Source organism: Rhincodon typus, chromosome 11 (genome assembly GCF_021869965.1).
Source record: "Rhincodon typus isolate 14 chromosome 11, sRhiTyp1.1, whole genome shotgun sequence".
NCBI lineage: Eukaryota > Metazoa > Chordata > Chondrichthyes > Orectolobiformes > Rhincodontidae > Rhincodon > Rhincodon typus.
This window is the reverse complement of record NC_063342.1, coordinates 40,286,129-40,304,445: the sequence shown is the minus strand read 5'-3', so window position 1 is coordinate 40,304,445 and position 18,317 is coordinate 40,286,129. Positions and strand designations below refer to the sequence as shown.

General features: G+C 39.4%; 1 protein-coding gene across 1 annotated transcript in view; it reads right to left on the bottom strand.

The window, feature by feature from the left end:
* Positions 1–1,026: 1,026 nt before the first annotated feature.
* The window catches only part of mao (monoamine oxidase), a 94,330-nt gene continuing 77,039 nt past the window's right edge, over positions 1,027–18,317 (bottom strand). Inside the window, exons 10-13 of the mRNA XM_048602577.1 lie at positions 16,223–16,320; positions 14,565–14,676; positions 5,440–5,502; positions 1,027–3,184 (exon numbers count right to left, since the gene is read on the bottom strand). Of these exons, the coding sequence (XP_048458534.1) occupies positions 3,029–3,184; positions 5,440–5,502; positions 14,565–14,676; positions 16,223–16,320 (429 nt within the window). The 3' untranslated portion in view covers positions 1,027–3,028. The remainder of the gene's footprint in view (positions 3,185–5,439; positions 5,503–14,564; positions 14,677–16,222; positions 16,321–18,317) is intronic.

Genomic DNA, 18,317 nt, shown 5'->3' with positions numbered 1-18,317 from the left:
GATTGTTTGACAGTCATTTTGGACAGTTCCTTTTGATAATTATTTTTGACAAGTTACTTAATAGTTCCAATGAGCTTGACAGTTCCAATGAGTTGATGCATAGTCATGTCCACTCTTAAGAATCCCTAAGGGGACCTCACATCTCCCAAACATCACTTTACATCCCCAAATGTTATCCTGGGACCATATACACAAAAACATTCTGTACATTTCCAAAATGGTAGCCTACCTGTCTGAACAACTCCTGACAGCTCTAATTTGCACAAATCCTGTTTGCTGCCCTTGGCTGATAAAAATCAGATGTGACTGGAGGTAGTTGTTCCAACATTTCAAATTTGCAGGTACCAATTTCTATCAGCCTAGTAAAAGCAGTTGGTGCAGCCTTAATCATAGCTAGTTCTTCTGAATTAGAGAGGCCTTTTGCCCGAAGGTGTTATATTTAAGACAGTAACAAGAACCAGCAACAGTTACATCGTTTACATTATAAAACTTTTTCTAGTTTAGATCTTCTTTCTCTCCATGGTAGGAAAGGTGTTAGTCAAAATAAGTAACAAAACCCAAAATATGAACAAGGAAAGTGTTTACATTTTTTCTACATGTACCATTTACTCTAATTTGGGAAAAAACTCTAATTTGGGAACTCAAGACTCTATAGGAGTGAAACTGGTTTACGTTAACAGCAGTAAATGGACTCACAGAATGGGCTTCTTGTTAAAAGTTTGTGCAGTTTTTATTTAACATTGACTTGTAAAATATTGCCAAGATTTTAAATTTCAAACTATGTAAATACAGCTGTTAGAAATAGTTTCTCAAAAGAGTTTGAACTATCATTCTCTGAATTTCAATGGAAAGAAAATTGGACAAACAAAAGGCTGCCAGTTTTTTTCAAGCCCATTTTGCACTGACAGTGTTAACTAATTCCATCCCTATTTGTCTGGTTTTGTCTACTACACACAGTGTATGTAGTATGATCTAATGAAGGACTATAAATTTCAAGCATATTTTTAAATGACTTTTACTCAACAATATTTTCACATAGTTTTTATTACCAGATCAGTAATCAACAATATTTGTCTGATACTGTATTAGCACAAAGTCGATTTAAAACACTCGATTTCACAAGATTTGTTCATAAAGATTTTACAGCAAATATTTCATTTATTAAGCATATGCCGTCATCTATTGTTAAACTGTCTTACACAAGTTACTTGTCATTTCTCAAAATTATCTGTGTTAGTTGTTAACATTTTTTACAGCATCAAGAAATGACCCATGTCTTGTCATGCTGATCACTGGTCTTATGCAAAATTAAATAATTAGTTATGTCAAGCAACCACAGAAAATGCTGGAGAAACTCAGTAGGTCTGGCAACATCTGTGGAGATAGAAACAGTTATGCTTTAAGTCTGATGTAACTCTTGTTCAGAACTTCCTTGAGTTCTGAAGAAGTCATATCAGACTCAAAATGCTAACTCTTTTGTTTTCACAGATGCTGCCAGACTTACTGAATTTTTCAAGTATTTTCTGTGTTTATTTCTGATTTCCAACATTTGCAGAATTTTGCTTTTAGTTATATCAAGCATGAGCTTTGCACACAATTCAAACAAAACACTGATTTACTTATCTATCGTCACATTACAGATGTCACCAGGTTTACATTGTCCATGGATCAGTGTAGAAATAAAATGTTATAATTGACCATATAAAACTTCCAAATGTTACAGCTTGAAAGTGTGCACACTGAAAAGACACAGTCACATAGGCACTTGAGAAAATATAACACTACAAAGGGATAAGGCACAAAGACAAAACTCACAATGTCTTTGGAGAGACAGAATCAGCATTACTGTAAAATGTTCCAATACACCGATTTTACCATAGACACTGATACCCAAATTGCACTATCCATCACTGTATCTCCATACCTGTTTTAGCACAATTACACTGAACTTACACTATTGTTTACAAATATTCTTAACACTTTGGATTAATCGCACTGTAGTGTGACTTTTTAAATTGCATTTTTTTAAAAAACAGTAACTCATTGTTATGCAACATTGGCTTGAAGATTTTATCAGTTTCTTTTGAGAATGATTTTTAATAACTGTTGAAACTCATGATTAAAAATATTATGAACAAAGTATCACAGTGCTGAATGTTAAAATTGAATAAAATCAGAACCATATATTTGATGGATAATGGTTGCCGTTGTGTTATTTTAAATCAATCTTAATGTGAATCTGTGCTTCAAACATAAACTGTAGGCTTTCAAAATGAATTTCTCATGAAACAGCCACCTATGGTGTACAAGCAGGGTATCTTAGCTCCCTAAAATCTACTGGATGAGTTAATCTGATTTTCACAAAAGGTTTGGAGAGTTCCTGGAGATGCAGCACCATGTACAATACTAGCCAGTATGTCTGTACAAAACTTGTCTCTCTGTAATTTTTTTGAAACTTCCATCACGGCAAGATGATCTTTTTTATATGCATCTCGGAGGCATTAAATGCAATTTAGGACCTTAAAAAGGCTTCATTAAGATTGATAACACTGAGGATATTTGGTGTTTTAGTAACACTTAGTTTTATATATATGCTATAATCTCTGTAATAAGATTCAGCTGCTGCAAACAGAATTATAGGCAGAAATGTTCTAATGAATACACAGTGACTAAGAATGCAATCTCCAAGGAATAGCTGTTGTCAACATAATGTGTATGATCATGAAAAATTAACATAACTTGCATCAAAAGATAACTGATACATGCAAAAACATGGATTCCTATAAGCAACTGCAAGTTCAATTATGACTTATTATGGTTCAAGGTTGGAGAAGGATCCACAGAACTTACAAAGAAATAAGGATATGGGCAATGACATTTCATTTGTAGTTTACCTCATGGGAAACTAAATTATTGTATGAATCAGCAAGCAGAAATATTTTTTAAGAAGATTAGCACAGTGGGCAGATGTTGACTGCAAAACTGTGCAATAAGGAAGAGGTGATGAGTCTGGCTCTGAAGTACCTCCTCAGTTCTTTCTGAGTAGTCCCTTTTGATACGCAAAGAGCCCCATAGCAGCTGCAGAAGTGAGGAATGTTGACCATCCGAAAAACTTTAAGCATCCTGGAATTGAAGGCATGTTTCTCTCCCAGAACGTTGTTTTGATTGGAAATGCAGGAACGTCCTGAAAGAAATATGTACATCAGGAGCTGAGTTACGAAAAGGAAATTTTCACAAAACAAACAATGCTTCAACCAAACTGGGGGACAAATCTGTTTGCTGGTTCAAAATCATACCATGTAATCTGCTCACCAAGGCTGGCAGCACATAATCTTCGTGCTGCCTCCTCATTTGCCTGATACTGACCCAAAGGCAGTGAAGGAATGACAATAAAAAACCAAGTCAGGAGAGTGTGTGGTTTCAAGGGTGACCTGTAGGTGGCCTTTGGAAGGTGCGACAAGTTGCTGCAGTACAAAATTGTATATGGTACAAACTGTTCCTACTGTGAATCAAAGTAGATGGAGTTAATTTTTTTAAAAATTCAGTCCTGGGAGGAGGGCATCACTGACTGAACCAGCATTTATTACCCCATCCCACAGTTAAGAGTCAACCACATTACTGTGTGGCAGACATCACATGTAGGCCAGACCAGGTAAGGGTAGCAGTTTCCTTCCCTAAAGGACATTAGTGAACCAGATGGGTTTTTCCCCAACAATTGGCAATGGATTCATTGTCATCATTAGACTATTAATTCCAGATTTTTGTTGAATTCAAATTCTACCATTGCAGGATTTGAACCTAGGTCCCCAGAACATTACTGGGGTCACTGGATTAACAGTCCAGCGACAGTACCACTAGGCCATCGCCTAGTGCTTTGATCTGGGTGGTGTCTATGTGTTGTTAGACATTCACTCATCCAGGCAAATGAAGAGTATTCCAACTGACCTCTGATCTGTGCCTTGTGGATAGTTGTCAGGTTTTGAGGAGTGAAGAGATGAGAAGCACACTTCTCAGCCTCTGACCTACGTTGGAATAACAGTATTTATATGACTGATCCAGTTAGATTCCTTGTCAGCGTTAACCTCAGGTGATTGATAGTGGGAATCCAGTGATGCCAATGCAATTGAATGTCAAGGGGTGATGATCAGATTCACTCTTGCTGGAGACGTTCATTCCCTGGCACTTGTACGGCTCAGATGTTACTTGCCACTTGTCAGCTCAGTTCTGAATGCTGTCATAACAAATGAGGGGGAACTAACTGATCTTTAAGTTTTAATTGATAGAACAATAAATAAATGAAACTGGGTTTTAAAGCACTGGAGACTTTACCTCTGAGTCAAATACAGGTTAACAATACCTGAGAAGCTCTACAGAGAGACAATAAAGAAAAACAGTCTTATGGTTAAGTATGGCAATTTTTGAGGAATTAGACAGTGTTCAGTATGGAAATCATGGGGTGCCATATGAAGATTGCAAAATTACTGCATCAGTACACAAGCATATGCACGTAACCAAAAGTGATGGAGTTAATCCACTATAATTAACATTAATGAAACAATAGTACTAACTATTTTAATTTTGTACAGAACAACTGATTTAAAAGCAGCTGGAGGTCCCAGTTAAAAACTGAAAGAACTGCGGATGCTGTAAATCAGGAAAAAAAACAGAAGTTGCTGGAATGGCTCAGCAGGTCTGGCATCATCTGTGAAGAAAAAAATCAAAGTTAACATTTCAGGTCAGGTGACCCTTCCTGAGTTTTTGTTGGAGGTCCCAGTTGATGAATGTAGGGATTGACAGGTAAAATGTGAAGTTGTAATTGTCACTTGTTTAGGAAGTTTGTTTGATCACAGTCAGTACACAATCAAGGTCATGTCGCCATAGTCTTACCAGACCATAGGCCTCTCTCTCATTAGAGAGAGATGATTGATGGTGATTTAACCTGAGGGCCACCACACCTCAGGCGAGAGGAGAGATGGAGAAGGAACATCTTTCATCACAACCTCAGCCGGTGCAGGAACTGAACACATATTGAATCATAGAATCATCATAGAACCCCTACAGTGTGGAAGCAGGCCAGTTGGCCCATCAAGTTAACACTGACCCTGCAAAGAGCATCCCACTCAGACCCCATCCCTGTAACCCTGCATTCCCCAATGGCTAATCCACCCAGCCTGCACATCCCTGGACATTATGGGCAATTCATCATGGCCAGTCCAGCTAACGTGCACATCTTTGGACTGTGGGAGGAAACTGCAGCACCTGGAGGAAGCCAACGCAGACATGGGGAACACGTGCAAACTTCAGACAGATAGTTACCAGAGGGTGGAATCAAACCCAGGTCCCTGGTGCAGTGAGGCAGTAGTGTTAACCACCGAGCCACAGCGTCAGCTTTGCAAACCAACCGTCCACACCACGTGTTAGAAATGTTCAGAAACTTACCAAAGATGGTGGCTCAGGTTGCCAGATCTCACTTTTTGAAATCTTTCCCATTTCATGCAGGATCTGAAGGAGGGGAAAAACACACAAGTACATATTTAAAAATATGAATTATTTTTCCAGTAATGCATTTATCCTTAGTAACAGAAAACTAGCTGACAGCTACAATTTATCTGATATTTACCAACTAGCTACTGATATCAAATACTATTGAAACAGTAAGGAAAGGTTAGACCAGCATACCTGCACTAATTGCCTAGCAACATCACCAGGGCAATATTTCTATGTATTTCTGTATTTAGACTATTACAAAGTCAGCATTTCTATTCTAACCCTCTGAACCTTATTAAGGTTAATTTTCCTTGTAATTAAGCCAGAAACAGGTACCACCACCTAACAGCATATATCAGAAAATAGTGGCATGTCCTAAAATGGGTTGTCACTGGACAATATCATTTATAATCAAGCAGGCTGAATCCTCAAAATGAAGGAATATATATTTTGATTGCGGTGTATTTTGTTTAGAGTTTACTATTATCAATTACAATTAATCTCTGCCAGATTAGTTTAGTGCTTCATCTGAGTCAGGAGATTATGGATTAAAGCAGCATAAGATATGGGAACATACTTTAAGGTGATATTTCAGTACAATATTGAGGAAGTTGAACTGTTCGTTTGGATGAAATGCTAAATCAAAGACTGGTCTACCTGTTTAGGGGAATGTGAAAGATTCCAGTTTAAAAAAAGAGCAGAAATACCCTCCAACCCTGGCTAACATCATCAAAACAGATTAACTGGTTATTTATTCTATTGCTATGAATAGGCTATACATTCGCCTACAGAACAACTTTAATTGCCCTTCCAAAAGTAATTATTTGGTCCTGAAACACTTTGGAAGACCATGAGAATGTGAAAAGTGCTGATGAAATTTCAAGTTAAAAATGATTTTTTTCATTTTGTCAATAATCTAATTTTCAAGTCAAATGTCATTACAAACTGAAGTTAACTTTCAGTAGCTAGAATCACCTCCAAGTCAAATTTTATACAACATATTTCAATGGCTTTCAAGTTAAATATCATACCATAAAATTGAAACTTCAGTGTGCCTGACTGTACATCATAAAAGAATGATTAACAAGCAATGAATTTTTACATGGACTTTAAGTTCATCCCCAGGTTGAAGACAGTCTAATGAACTGGAAATTCTCCCTCCCTCTCCAGTGAAGCATTGACATTGAAAAAAAGACTTGGTCTACCAGCTACAATAGCATTCAAAACCCTGATTGATAGAATATTGGCAGAAGAATGAAGGATCTATGGTAGTTAATACCCTAATAAAATACTTGATATTGACCTGAAATTATATAGTCACATTAAGTTATGAATACTACATTATCTATTTTCCATTAATGGGGAAGCTAAAACTGAGTAAAATGCTTAAGTTCAAATTAATAGCACACCTTCAATGGAAGATTTAAGAGGGAATTTGACAATGCACCCTCCACAAACTCTTGAGTTTATTTTTCAGAATAAAGCTGTTCCTTCAACGAATAGCAGGCTTAAAATGAATTATATCTATACAATTAACTTTGTTTTCATATTCTTTAGTACTGTGTGAAGTCAATTACACCAATGATGTCAAGGAATATTTGATGCTAATTCAATATTAACAATTGTTAAGTATGGGTTAGTTTGGACTATTGATCATAATGTAATTACAAAGGAAAATCATTTGTTTCATCTGAGTTGACCTGTCTACAAGTATCCATTGCAGCATCCAATAGATATAAGGAGGAAATTCTATAGCTTAAGCCTTAGGTAGCTGTAGACACGACCATCAATCATGGCCCAATGGAATAGGGCAAGGATATAAATCCAGACAAAAATTGGAGCAGGCAGAATTCTCAGACCATGGGAGGTTGAATAAAGTTGCAGAGATAGGTTGGAGAGAAACCATGTAGGGATCTGAACATGAGGATGAGAATTTTAAAATTTAGATGTTGGTGGACAGGGAGCCAATATATGCCAGCAGGGCTAGGTGTGAACAGGACTTTGTGCAGGTTAGAATACAGCAGAGTTTTATACAAAGTCAAATTTACAGAAACTTCAAAGTGGGAGGAAGGCTGACTAGAAGGGCAGGGATAGCAAAAACATAAATAAGGGCTTCAGCAGCAGATAAGCTTAGATTAGGGTAATGTAATCGAGGTAAAAATAAGTAAGCAGACTTTGTGATAAAGAGACTACCAAGCCTGAAGCTTGACAGCTTGTAACTGTACACTAAAGTCCCTGTGTTCTAAGAGAGCAATGAGTACCACAGAAAGGCTGGCAGCTGCAAGTCAGTGCTGCAGTCAACGTGTGCTAAGAAAGCACTGTTAAGCATCGAAAGCTGGCAGCAGTAAGTGCTGAATGAGCAATTACACCAAGAAAGAGAGACCTGAGGGGCTGAATGAGGATGAAGGCCTGATTTTCACCAAGTCAGAGATGTTTTCACCCTGGTGAAAGTGCCAGAAGACACCGAGAATCACAAATCCTATCCCTAAAACTGGCCATTTTCATACGCTCAGGGCAGGCTGAGGGTTACACGTGCCGTTCCTGGAGGCAGCTGGTTATTTTAATGATCAGCCGAGTCCAGAGAAGTGGGATTTTGACATCCCTGGCACCAGAGTGTGGAGATTAGACAAGTCAAGAGCAGACTTGCTCTCAATGCATTTCTTTTGGTAATTAAAGTGCCCCTGTGGAGATTTGAGGTAGCCCCATGGATATTATTGAAGTACACCTTGTGGTGGGGGTCAGGGATCCTTCAGGGAAAGGTTTCCAATATCCTTTGGAATGGACCTCAGCGTTCCATTTGGAAGGAGGGTCAGGTGCACTCCATAGATGCTGTCAGACTTTCTCCAGCACTTTTCTGCTTTCATTATGGCAGAAAAAAGTTGGAACAGTTGGCAAAGGGGCTATAAAAGAAAATGGGATGACTGAGAGCACATGAGATATATGGGCCATGGGACATAGGCATGGGGTAGCACAGGAAATGTGAGAGGGCTAAGAGTGGCTTCGGGGCATAGGTTAGCATAGATGGGGCGTAGATAGTGAAGGAAGGGACTGGTGAGAGCAGTTTTCTGTTTTGATCTTTATTTTTCAACTTTGCACACAGTGCTGGAGTGCCCAGGCTGGATTTCTCGGGAACTAGGCCGCTTCTTAAGTTCTTCCTTGGTCCCCTGACCTGATTCCTGTAGAAGCCCATCATCCTGGGAGTGAAAACCCAAACTGTGGGTGGCTGTTTTATAAAGGCTGCAGTTTGTGGATCTGGAATTTTTCAGAACACTGCTCTGCCGACCCATGAATAAAAATCAAGGCTACAGTGTTAGTGTGTCTGTGGTGAATCCAAAATACTCCTGAATGCTAGATTACTAATTGCTACATATGACTTAACAATTAGAGTACATAAAGGATAGAATTACAGTCTGTTTGGAACAAATGGATGGAAATAGAACCACACAAGTGCAATGAAAGAAAGGGTTTATATGTAACAGATGTAAATTAACTAGCGGAAGATTCAATAATCTAAAATACATTAGGTTGCTTCACACAGACTAGCAGCTTCAATTTTAATAAGTCTCATTATTTTTTGACAGAGCAAGAAAGTGAAAAGCCTCAGGACAGTAGCAGAACTCATCTAAGGGAAAGAGACATGATTACTGAACTCACTGTGTGCCAAATGCTTTCACACAGAGACATGTACTGTCTGGGTTTCCCTGTTCATTTTACTTCAGGCAGGCACAGAGGGGAAATAGACTATGACATGATTGTATGTGTGGGAGAAGTCATGCAGAAGAAGTTGTAAAGGTGACTCAGAAATCAGAAGCTTGAAAGTATCTCTCTACCCATAACTCATGTTTTGATCCTTTGGAAGACTGTTTGAAATGCCTGGGATCTCGGGACACTACAAACATGTCAACAGCAAATACATTAATGGCATTAATGTTTCAACACTCAAAAAAATCTAATCTAAGTTCTAATTTATAATTACTTTAAGGGTAATGAAAATTTTGTTTCAAAATTAATTTACATAAAAAGCCAATTAATTCTGGTCTTCTCTAATGTACTTTCAAATTAAATTTAAGTAAAATATTAAATTCATCTCACATGCATTATGCCTATAAAATTATTTATGATGACTTCTAAAGCTGCATTGTACTATTGAAGGTATTGAAAAAGGTTTAACATTGTGATTTGAGCTCTTTGGATGAAACAAATTTGATGATTTTCAGATACAATCTGAATAAATCTGGTATTAATTGGAAAAGTTCAATACCATCCTTTTATGTCAATGTCAAATATTTTATCTGAATGGAAAGCAAAATAGGTTCTGCAGTGATTGTAACAAGGTCAACCTCAGAATACAAGTTCCCTGATTGGGGCTGTTAACCTGGTTCAATTAGGGAGCCCTGGCAGACAGATGAACAGGAGTATCAGAGATTCTGTTCACTCTGAGAGCTGGCTCTGAGGAAGCTGAATCTGTGTCAAAGACTCTCCATGTGCGAAAAAGGGTGACTTGGTGATGGGATACCTGCCTCTGTGGAGTTATTTCAGGTTCCAGCATATAAAAACAGAAAATACTGTAACTGCAAAGAGAGAAATTGAATTAATGTTTTAGGTCAATGACCTTTTATCAGAACTGGCTCTGATGAAAGGTCACACAGATCATTAATGTTAATTCTGTTTCATTCTACACAGATGTTGCTCAGCGTCTGGAGCATTTCCAGCATTTCATTTATTTATTTAGATCTCCAGCATCCCCAATAATTTGTTTTTCTATTAGATTTCAAAATTGGTTCCTGAGGCACATCTTTACCTCCTTTTTGTCATTTCAGTAACATTCATTTTTGCTGCTTTTGGTTTTCAGACATGGTTAGACAAATCTCTCATACCTTATAAACACATAATCTCCTTATCTACACATCAAAAATGTAAAATAACTCAGTTAAATTAGTGAAGAACTATCCAAGCACTACAAATCCATGCTCCTTTACACTCATACCTTTCCAGTTATTAACATGCATTTCACATGCATCCCCTCTCTTATCTTAAAATGGTGTGGAACATTTTTCTTCAGCCTTTGGCTCAATTCCTGTTTTTAAATTATTCCTCCGTTATCCCTGCCCAAACCAGTTTAAGTAATTTGACACGCCATGGACCCTGCTGAGCCTGGTGACTGCTGTTTTTACTCCCATTCAATATCTACATGTAATCACTGTTTGATTATTTATCCCCTGTAGTGGCTCTTCCATATAATTCGCAGGTACTCCAAGTCCTACTCCTGTTGTATCTCCCCTCTCAATTATAAAGTAGTTTGCTTGTGGTCTCATCTCTTCAGCCATTTTGTACATCTTATGTAATTAGGAAAGCTCCTTTTATTTCCTCTTATGTGCTCCCAATCTTTCTCGTTGCTTCTGCTCACTCCTTTGTATTTTGTCTTTGCCTTGATTATATCACTCATTTTTGCTACAGTCTCTCAATATATGCAATCAAAGCTGTTGACATATTCCTTTAATCCTGAATGGAATACACTTAGCCTGCGAAAGTAGAAAGCATCTGGCTGAAATGAAATGCTAGTCAATACGACAATGTATTTTCCAGCGTCATTAAACTGGTATTCAAACAAGAACAAAGGAGGGAAGTAAAGGAAGCAAGTATTTGCTGTTGTACAGAACCGCTGAATACCAGTTTAATGAAAACGATTCATGAGATCTTGATTCAGAGGTGCCTGCCTCCTTCCAAGATCCTAAAGCCGTTCAGGGATAGCCACAGGGAGACAGGACTACCTCCTCCAAACATGGTTTACGACAGCTTTACAAAATTCTCAAACTGATGCAGCATGAAATTATGATACAGTTTGTAGCTCAACCATGCCAAAGTGAAACAGACCATAGCCCTCCTTAAGGTGAGGTTTCTATACCCAGACTACTCCGGTGGGACTTTTTGGTACAGGTCAGAGAGGGTGCCCTGCATCATTGTGGTATACGATGCCCTTCTCGTCTGAAGTCGGAAAAGGTGGTGGTGTTCTGGATGCAGATGAAATGGGGGATCGATAGTAATCGGAGATTGAACATGAAGTTGAGGATCAGCGCATTGACCAGGAGGGCTGTCCAAGAAAGCATAACAGAGTAATGCATCGCAGAATCTAAGAGGCCAGACAGAACTGAACTGAAATAACCCCTGATGAAGGGTCTAGGCCCGAAACATCAGCCTTCCTGCTCCTATGATGCTGCTTGGCCTGCTGTGTTCATCCAGCCCTGCACCTTGTTATCTCAGATTCTTCAGCACCTGCAGTTCCTACTATCACTAGAACTGAACCGAAGCCCACTTTCACGGTGAATGAGTTGGGTTTGGATATGGTATCATCGTTTAACATTGTGTGATAATTAGGCCAAGTAGCTCCTTCTTAGTACAAAGGGCATCTGGACCTTGTTATTTTTGCATTCCTTGACCTTTAGTGTGGTTGACTAAATGAATTGTTGTCAATGTGATTATCTGCTTAATATCTCGGGTGATCCCACTTTATAGTATGGGCACATTACATGTCCAACTTTAAGGTGAAGCAGCAGCCATTAAGATAGTTTACTAATATTGCATGGCACTAAGGTTAGGTAGCTCTTAGGCTAATATGATAGCACAATAAACAAAATAGAAGCAAAAGAGTAACTTCATCTCAAAACATTAACTCTGTTTTCTCCACAGATGCTGCCGGGCATGCTGAGCTTCTCCAGCATTTTCTCCTTGTGTATTACACTGAATGCTATGCCGTGAAGTCCCTCATTATAACCAGCAAGTTGGGAGGAATCCCGAAGAGGCTCTTTTTGATGTTTCCACTTTCAGTAACCCTTTACTGTTTCAGAGTGAGTGCAGATTGCTAAATCGCCCTGCATTCTCCAAGACCGCATTGAGCCTGCGAGAGGCAGCATCTTGTGCAGCTTTTCTTGGCTGTGAGGCAGGCTAGACATGTAGACTGTCCATTATACATCTCCCAGTCTTTAATGACAGTGCATTGCCTTGAAAAATCAATCGAATAAATCTTTACCTCCAGGGATGTGGAGAAACATCATTGATTCTATACTCTCATATTCTCACTCAGAAGGTCCACATTAAAGTGTAACACCTTAGCTGTGATCTTCAATGTCTTAGTTTAAGATTCCCTGATGTCTTATTCTATCTGAAGTCAAGGAGTCAGTTTCTTGTGAGAGATGTGCAATGTTTGGACATTACAACTTCCTTCATTCTTCGGATACCCAAACAGGTTGCTCATCTCTCACCTAGAGTTCTCTATGCTGCACTTGGAGTCTCTTTCCACTTAAACAATAATCTGTCTTTTGATTCTTCTTACCAAAGTGCATGCCCTCACACTTTCAACATTAGTGATGTGCTCACCAGAATTTACTCTGGAGTTTAATCTAGAAAGAGACCAACTTGGGTGAAAGTCTATGAGCTGATGAGGACGCAGGTGAAAAGATTTACTGGTGTATGCTCTGAGGAGTCAGTAGCTTCCTCCTCAGAGGTGGAATTGGAGGTGGAGGTGGAGATGAGGGTCTCTGGTGCTGGTCTGCTCTTCGCAGAGGTTCACTGGGTGTGACTACTGACTGCATAAAAGAAGCAATTAGTTGTAAAAATGCATAGCAGCTTGTGCAGATTAAGAATGAGTTAACATTGATGGTTATAGGAGATCAGTGCAGCACAATGAAACTGACTGGTCTCTCCATCCCCATAGGAGCAGTCCTGCCCCTCTCAGGCAAGATGTATGGGTTTCTCCTGTGTGGAGTGAGGAGTCTGATGTTTACCGCCATAACCAACCAGCTCCCACCCCAAATCCCCAACACAGCCTTGAACCTCCCAGCCAGTTAAAGGGCCAACATTTCCTGCAATGAGGCACAAAGGGAGGGATTGGATATGTTGGAAGTGGGTGGAATAGTACTTAGCGGTCATTTGTATGCAGGAGAGGCAGTGACGTGTTCACAGTAAGTGAGTAGAAAACATAGGGGACAGGAATGATTATTTGTTTGGGAGGATGAGGGGGTGAGAGACAATGAGTGTCTCAGCATACAATACAGAGTATCGTAGTCCCTCAGTGAGAGGCATGATGCATTGGTAGAGTTAGAGTGAGTACTATCCTTGTAAGCAGGAGGTACCAGAGACAAGATGGTGGCACTTACCCTTGCAAAGCGTAGGTGATCACTGACCATTTTTTCTACACTGCCGGGCAGTCAGCTTCACCAGTGATCCAGGCCGCCATCTGTGTCCAGGCTGGCTGGATCTGGTGGCATAGCCTCTGTGATTTTAGCTGGGAAAAGGATAGTCCACCCCTCCATCACTGTGTCCACCAGAACGTCCAGGTCCCTGTCCACGAAGCGGGGAGGAAGCTCGTCTTTCTTCTAGGCCAAAATGTTGTGTTCCAAAATAACAGTCAAGCACTACAGTGTGGGAGCATCTGAAATGGTCTGCAGTAGCTTTGCTTTAACTATGTCACTAGAGGTGGGTATGCCAGAGCGCCTCACCAGTGGTGGTCACTTCCACCTCTCCTGCCATGCAATTCCCTGAGAAAGGCATCCAACAGCCCAGTTGCATAATTAATAAGGTGAAGAGCTGAAACTGATGTGAGAAAATTCACTTTGGGCCATGATGCGCCAGATGCTGTGTAACTCACTGCAAAAACATATTAACTACAAATAGGAACATTTTGATTTATGTAGATGTCTCTGAAAAGGACTTAAATCAATTTGCGTCTGACTTGAGTTGGTGCTAGCATTGAGCTAGGGAGCTAGGGCTTGAATGTTTATCAGTCTATTTATATAGTTGTAAATTTTACTTCCTTTGGGCTCAAAGACATAGTTAAATACTTAAAACCAGCAGCAGGTGAAAGTCAATATTAAAAACGCATTAAAGTTACATGCACTATACAGACACATCATCTGTGCAAGGAACGTTTCCATTTGTGCAAAAAGCTGTTGCTATTTCATTGCATTTTTTAAAAATCACCCTTATCAAAGAATTAACTTCCCAACATCAATAAATGTTCTCAACTGCTTGGAGTTTTTTTGAACAGCACAATGCAAAATGCGAGTCTATATCTGACCTACCTCTCTGGCTGCTCTCTCCCCAGCCTGAACAGCACCCTCCATGTATCCGCTCCACTGGGTGGCTGTCTCAGTGCCAGCGAAATAGATCCTCTGGAATGGCTGCCTCAGGATTCTTCAAAGACAAAAATATTCATTAAAAACATGATGCTTAGAATATTTCAGTAGAAATGTGTCCATACACACATGCAGCTAGTCAGCACTAAATGCCACACAATCTTTGTAACTGCAACTGTAAACAAAAATGCACATTTTTGTGCTGCTCCAGGAAAGAACAGAACATAAGACCAGAATACCATAAGATACAGGAGCAAAATTAGACCATGCATCATGCTATCTGTTTTGAAACCAGCTGGCAGGCCATTAACAACACAAGATACTTACAGCAGGGTCATTTGAACCATCTAATTCATGTGTTCAAAACACTTGTACACTCCCAGCACTCCGGAAATTGGATGCTTTCATTATTAATTTTTTTTTACATAACTCAAAGGCAAAGTGAAGATGTATGCCCATTTAATGGATGCACAAGAACCTGAAAGCTGGATTTTGATACTTTTGTACTGGCACTAAATGTCTTTGCCAAAAAACAGCAACTAACCAGCAACAGGGTTTGGATTAGTTGAAGTACAGTTTACCACAGACTTGAGGAACATTTGGCCCACAGACCTCACAAAAGCCTATAAGCAAGCCAGACCCTCTCCCACTGTCTTTTTAACTTTGAAAGTAACAACACACAAAGACAAAAAGAAAGTAAACTTCAAATTCTGACCAAGACCTAAGTCCAACTGACCAGCTACTCAGGACCTCAGTAGCTCACAATAACATGATATCATTGCCAAAATCCAGAAAATAATCTGTATGAAAGTTACCTCATTTCCCCAACTGACTTGTTTGTCTTGTCCATCTGTCTGTCTACGTGAATAAATGTCTGTGTGTTTGGATTTAGAGGAGGTATAATTGAAGTTTATATATTAATAATTAATAATCTGGTTTTGCCACATGCTAAGAGAATAGGTTTGTTGTAACAAATAAGTTATAGCTTTCTTGTTAATGAAAACTGGTTTGAGTTTCTTCTGTCTTAGCTAGAGGCCACAGTTAGACATTAACCATCTTAGAGAAATTAAATTGGTCACATTTCATATTTGTGAAAACTCCTGGAATACCGGGGCTTCATTTCCAGCATACCATTCGACCAGGGTCATGACATATGTAATACAAATTACAACTTAAAGTACAATCCATCTACTTTGTCCCAACAATGAAGCTCAGTTCTAACTTTCTCGCTGCCTAAATGAAGGTGTAGAGATGAATTGGAGCAATTAATAAATAAGACATGTGCTGCTTCCTTATTGAATTGGTGTAACTCGACACAATATGCTAAAAAATACAACACTATCAACAGAAACAACAAGAGCTCTGAGTGAACAATTTACAACCTTTAATTTGATCCATGGATGTTATAACAAGTAATATAGACTTCTCTGACACAACAGAAGCACAATTTTACTCTGCAGAATAGCAATAAACATGAACAAATGCTCCATATAAGAACCTTGATTAAATTAGCAATTTTATGCTCTAAAAACCCTAATCTGAATCCATTCACAGTTCAGTGGCTGTTTAACTGCTGATGGAGATAATGAAATTAATATACGTACTTGCCATATTGAGTCATAATTCCCGGAGGGAAGTACACAGTGTAACATCCACCTGAATATTGCTCTTCACACCAGTTCTTTTCCTCATAATGAATGGGCTGAACGAAAATACAAACCACACGAGCATTATGCATGTTTGTTTGAATACATCATTTTAAATCTAACATTCTTGACAGTGGATACAGATCTTTGAGAGCATGCTTTCAAACAGACAATCTAACAGCAGGAAATTTAGAGTCTGATGGAAATTGAAGGCTAGTTAATGGTTGCAAACAACTTGTTTTGTTTGCATGACTCTTTATTCACCTTTTAGCCCTTTACATGAGAGCGAACTCATCATATTAAACTACTGCCCCAACTTTCCTGTGATAGTAATCACAAAGCACTCAGACATAGTTAGGCTGAAAACAAAAAGGCATGATCAGCCAAAACAGGTGGCACTGAACTGCGTGATTCTGAACATTTTGAAAAATTCCAGTCATGATTTCAGACACCAGGCATGATTTGGTGAAGGTACTTTTCTGGCATTCTGTCAACACAAAAATGAGCAGAGGGAAGTCATTTAACTTAAATGCAGGTGTACGCCAACAGATGCTAGCAGTTCTGAGAGCACAACTCAGTCACCCACCTGCCTAGAAGGACACTATCTCAGTGGAACCACAGCGACTACGCTAAGGGTAAGGGTGTTTGAAATGTAGACCTCCTCCCGCTTCATTTAGCTCAATTGGCTATGTGCAATGCAGAATAATGTCAACAGCGTAGGCCCATGTCACTACTGGGAGTGGGAGTTCATAGATACCTATTTCTTATGTTTGATGCAGGGTGATGCCCCTCAAGATTTATATCCAATTGTCTCTCTCTCAAATGGAGAAACATGCTCCTTGGGCTGTCATGGACTAATTACCATTATCTCTCACCTCCCCCAAGTGGCAGCTTTTAAAAAGGGCCACATATAAAAGTAAAAAATAACTCACATATTTATCTTTGGGAAGGCAGAGCAAGTTGAACTAATGTATCACTGATGCCTTGCTTTGTCTATACTTAAGAAACTAACCACTGCCAGAAAATTCCTGGGTCCTTCTGATGATGTGAGAACTTCTGGTTTAGGAGTCCCAGTCCTTCCTGGTCCTGCATCTTTCTACATCGATGTACTTGTAAAGGAACAACAGAGGCTCCATCCCTTCAAAGGCCCCTCAGAAATCACAATGTTAGTCTAGGGCTCAGCAATCAGACTCCTGTTCTAACCTGCAATCATTCTGGTGCTCGTCCAGAGTTAGAGGGAAGTGCACCAAAGGAGCAAGTTTCTCTAAATTTTAGTGGGACAACTTAGGGAGGTAATGTTGGAGTTATACAGAGAAGGATGTAATGTTGGAGTTGTACAGAGTGTTGGTCAAGCCACAATTGCAGCACTATGTGCAGTTCTGGTCCTATCACTACAGGAAGGATGTGATAGCACTAGTGGGGCTACAGAGGAGGTTCACCAGGATGTTGTCTGGGATGGAGAAACTGAGCTGGGATGGAGAGACTAGATAGGCTTAGGTAGTCTTCTCTGCTCTAAAGAAAACAGAGGGGGCAGGGGACATGACTAAGATACATAAGATTATGAGGGGTATGGACAGGGTGATTAGAGAGCAGCTGTTCTCCTTGGTTGAAGAGTCAATCATGAGAGGGCGTAGATTTACAGCAAGGGGCAGGAGATTCAGAGGGGATTTGGGAAAAAATGTTTTCACTCACTGGGTGGTAGAAATCTGGATTGCACTACCTGGGAAGGTAGTGGAGGCTGAAAACCTTAAAAAACTTTTTAAAAATATTTGGATTAGTACTTCAAATATCATAACATTCAAGGATATGGGACAAGTGCAGGAAATTTGGATTAGCGCACTCTTAGTGGTAGTTATGTCAGTGTAGGCTCAATGGGCTGAAGCGCCTTCTCTGCACTGTATGAATCTATGAATCTTTGAAACTTGAAAAGTAATTGCAGTGACTGGAGAACACTGCTATACTAACTGTGGGTGATTGCTTGGTGAGAAAGAGGCTGGGATTTTACTGGTCTCAAGAAGACAAACTAGGGAATAGGATGAATGGTAATATAGCA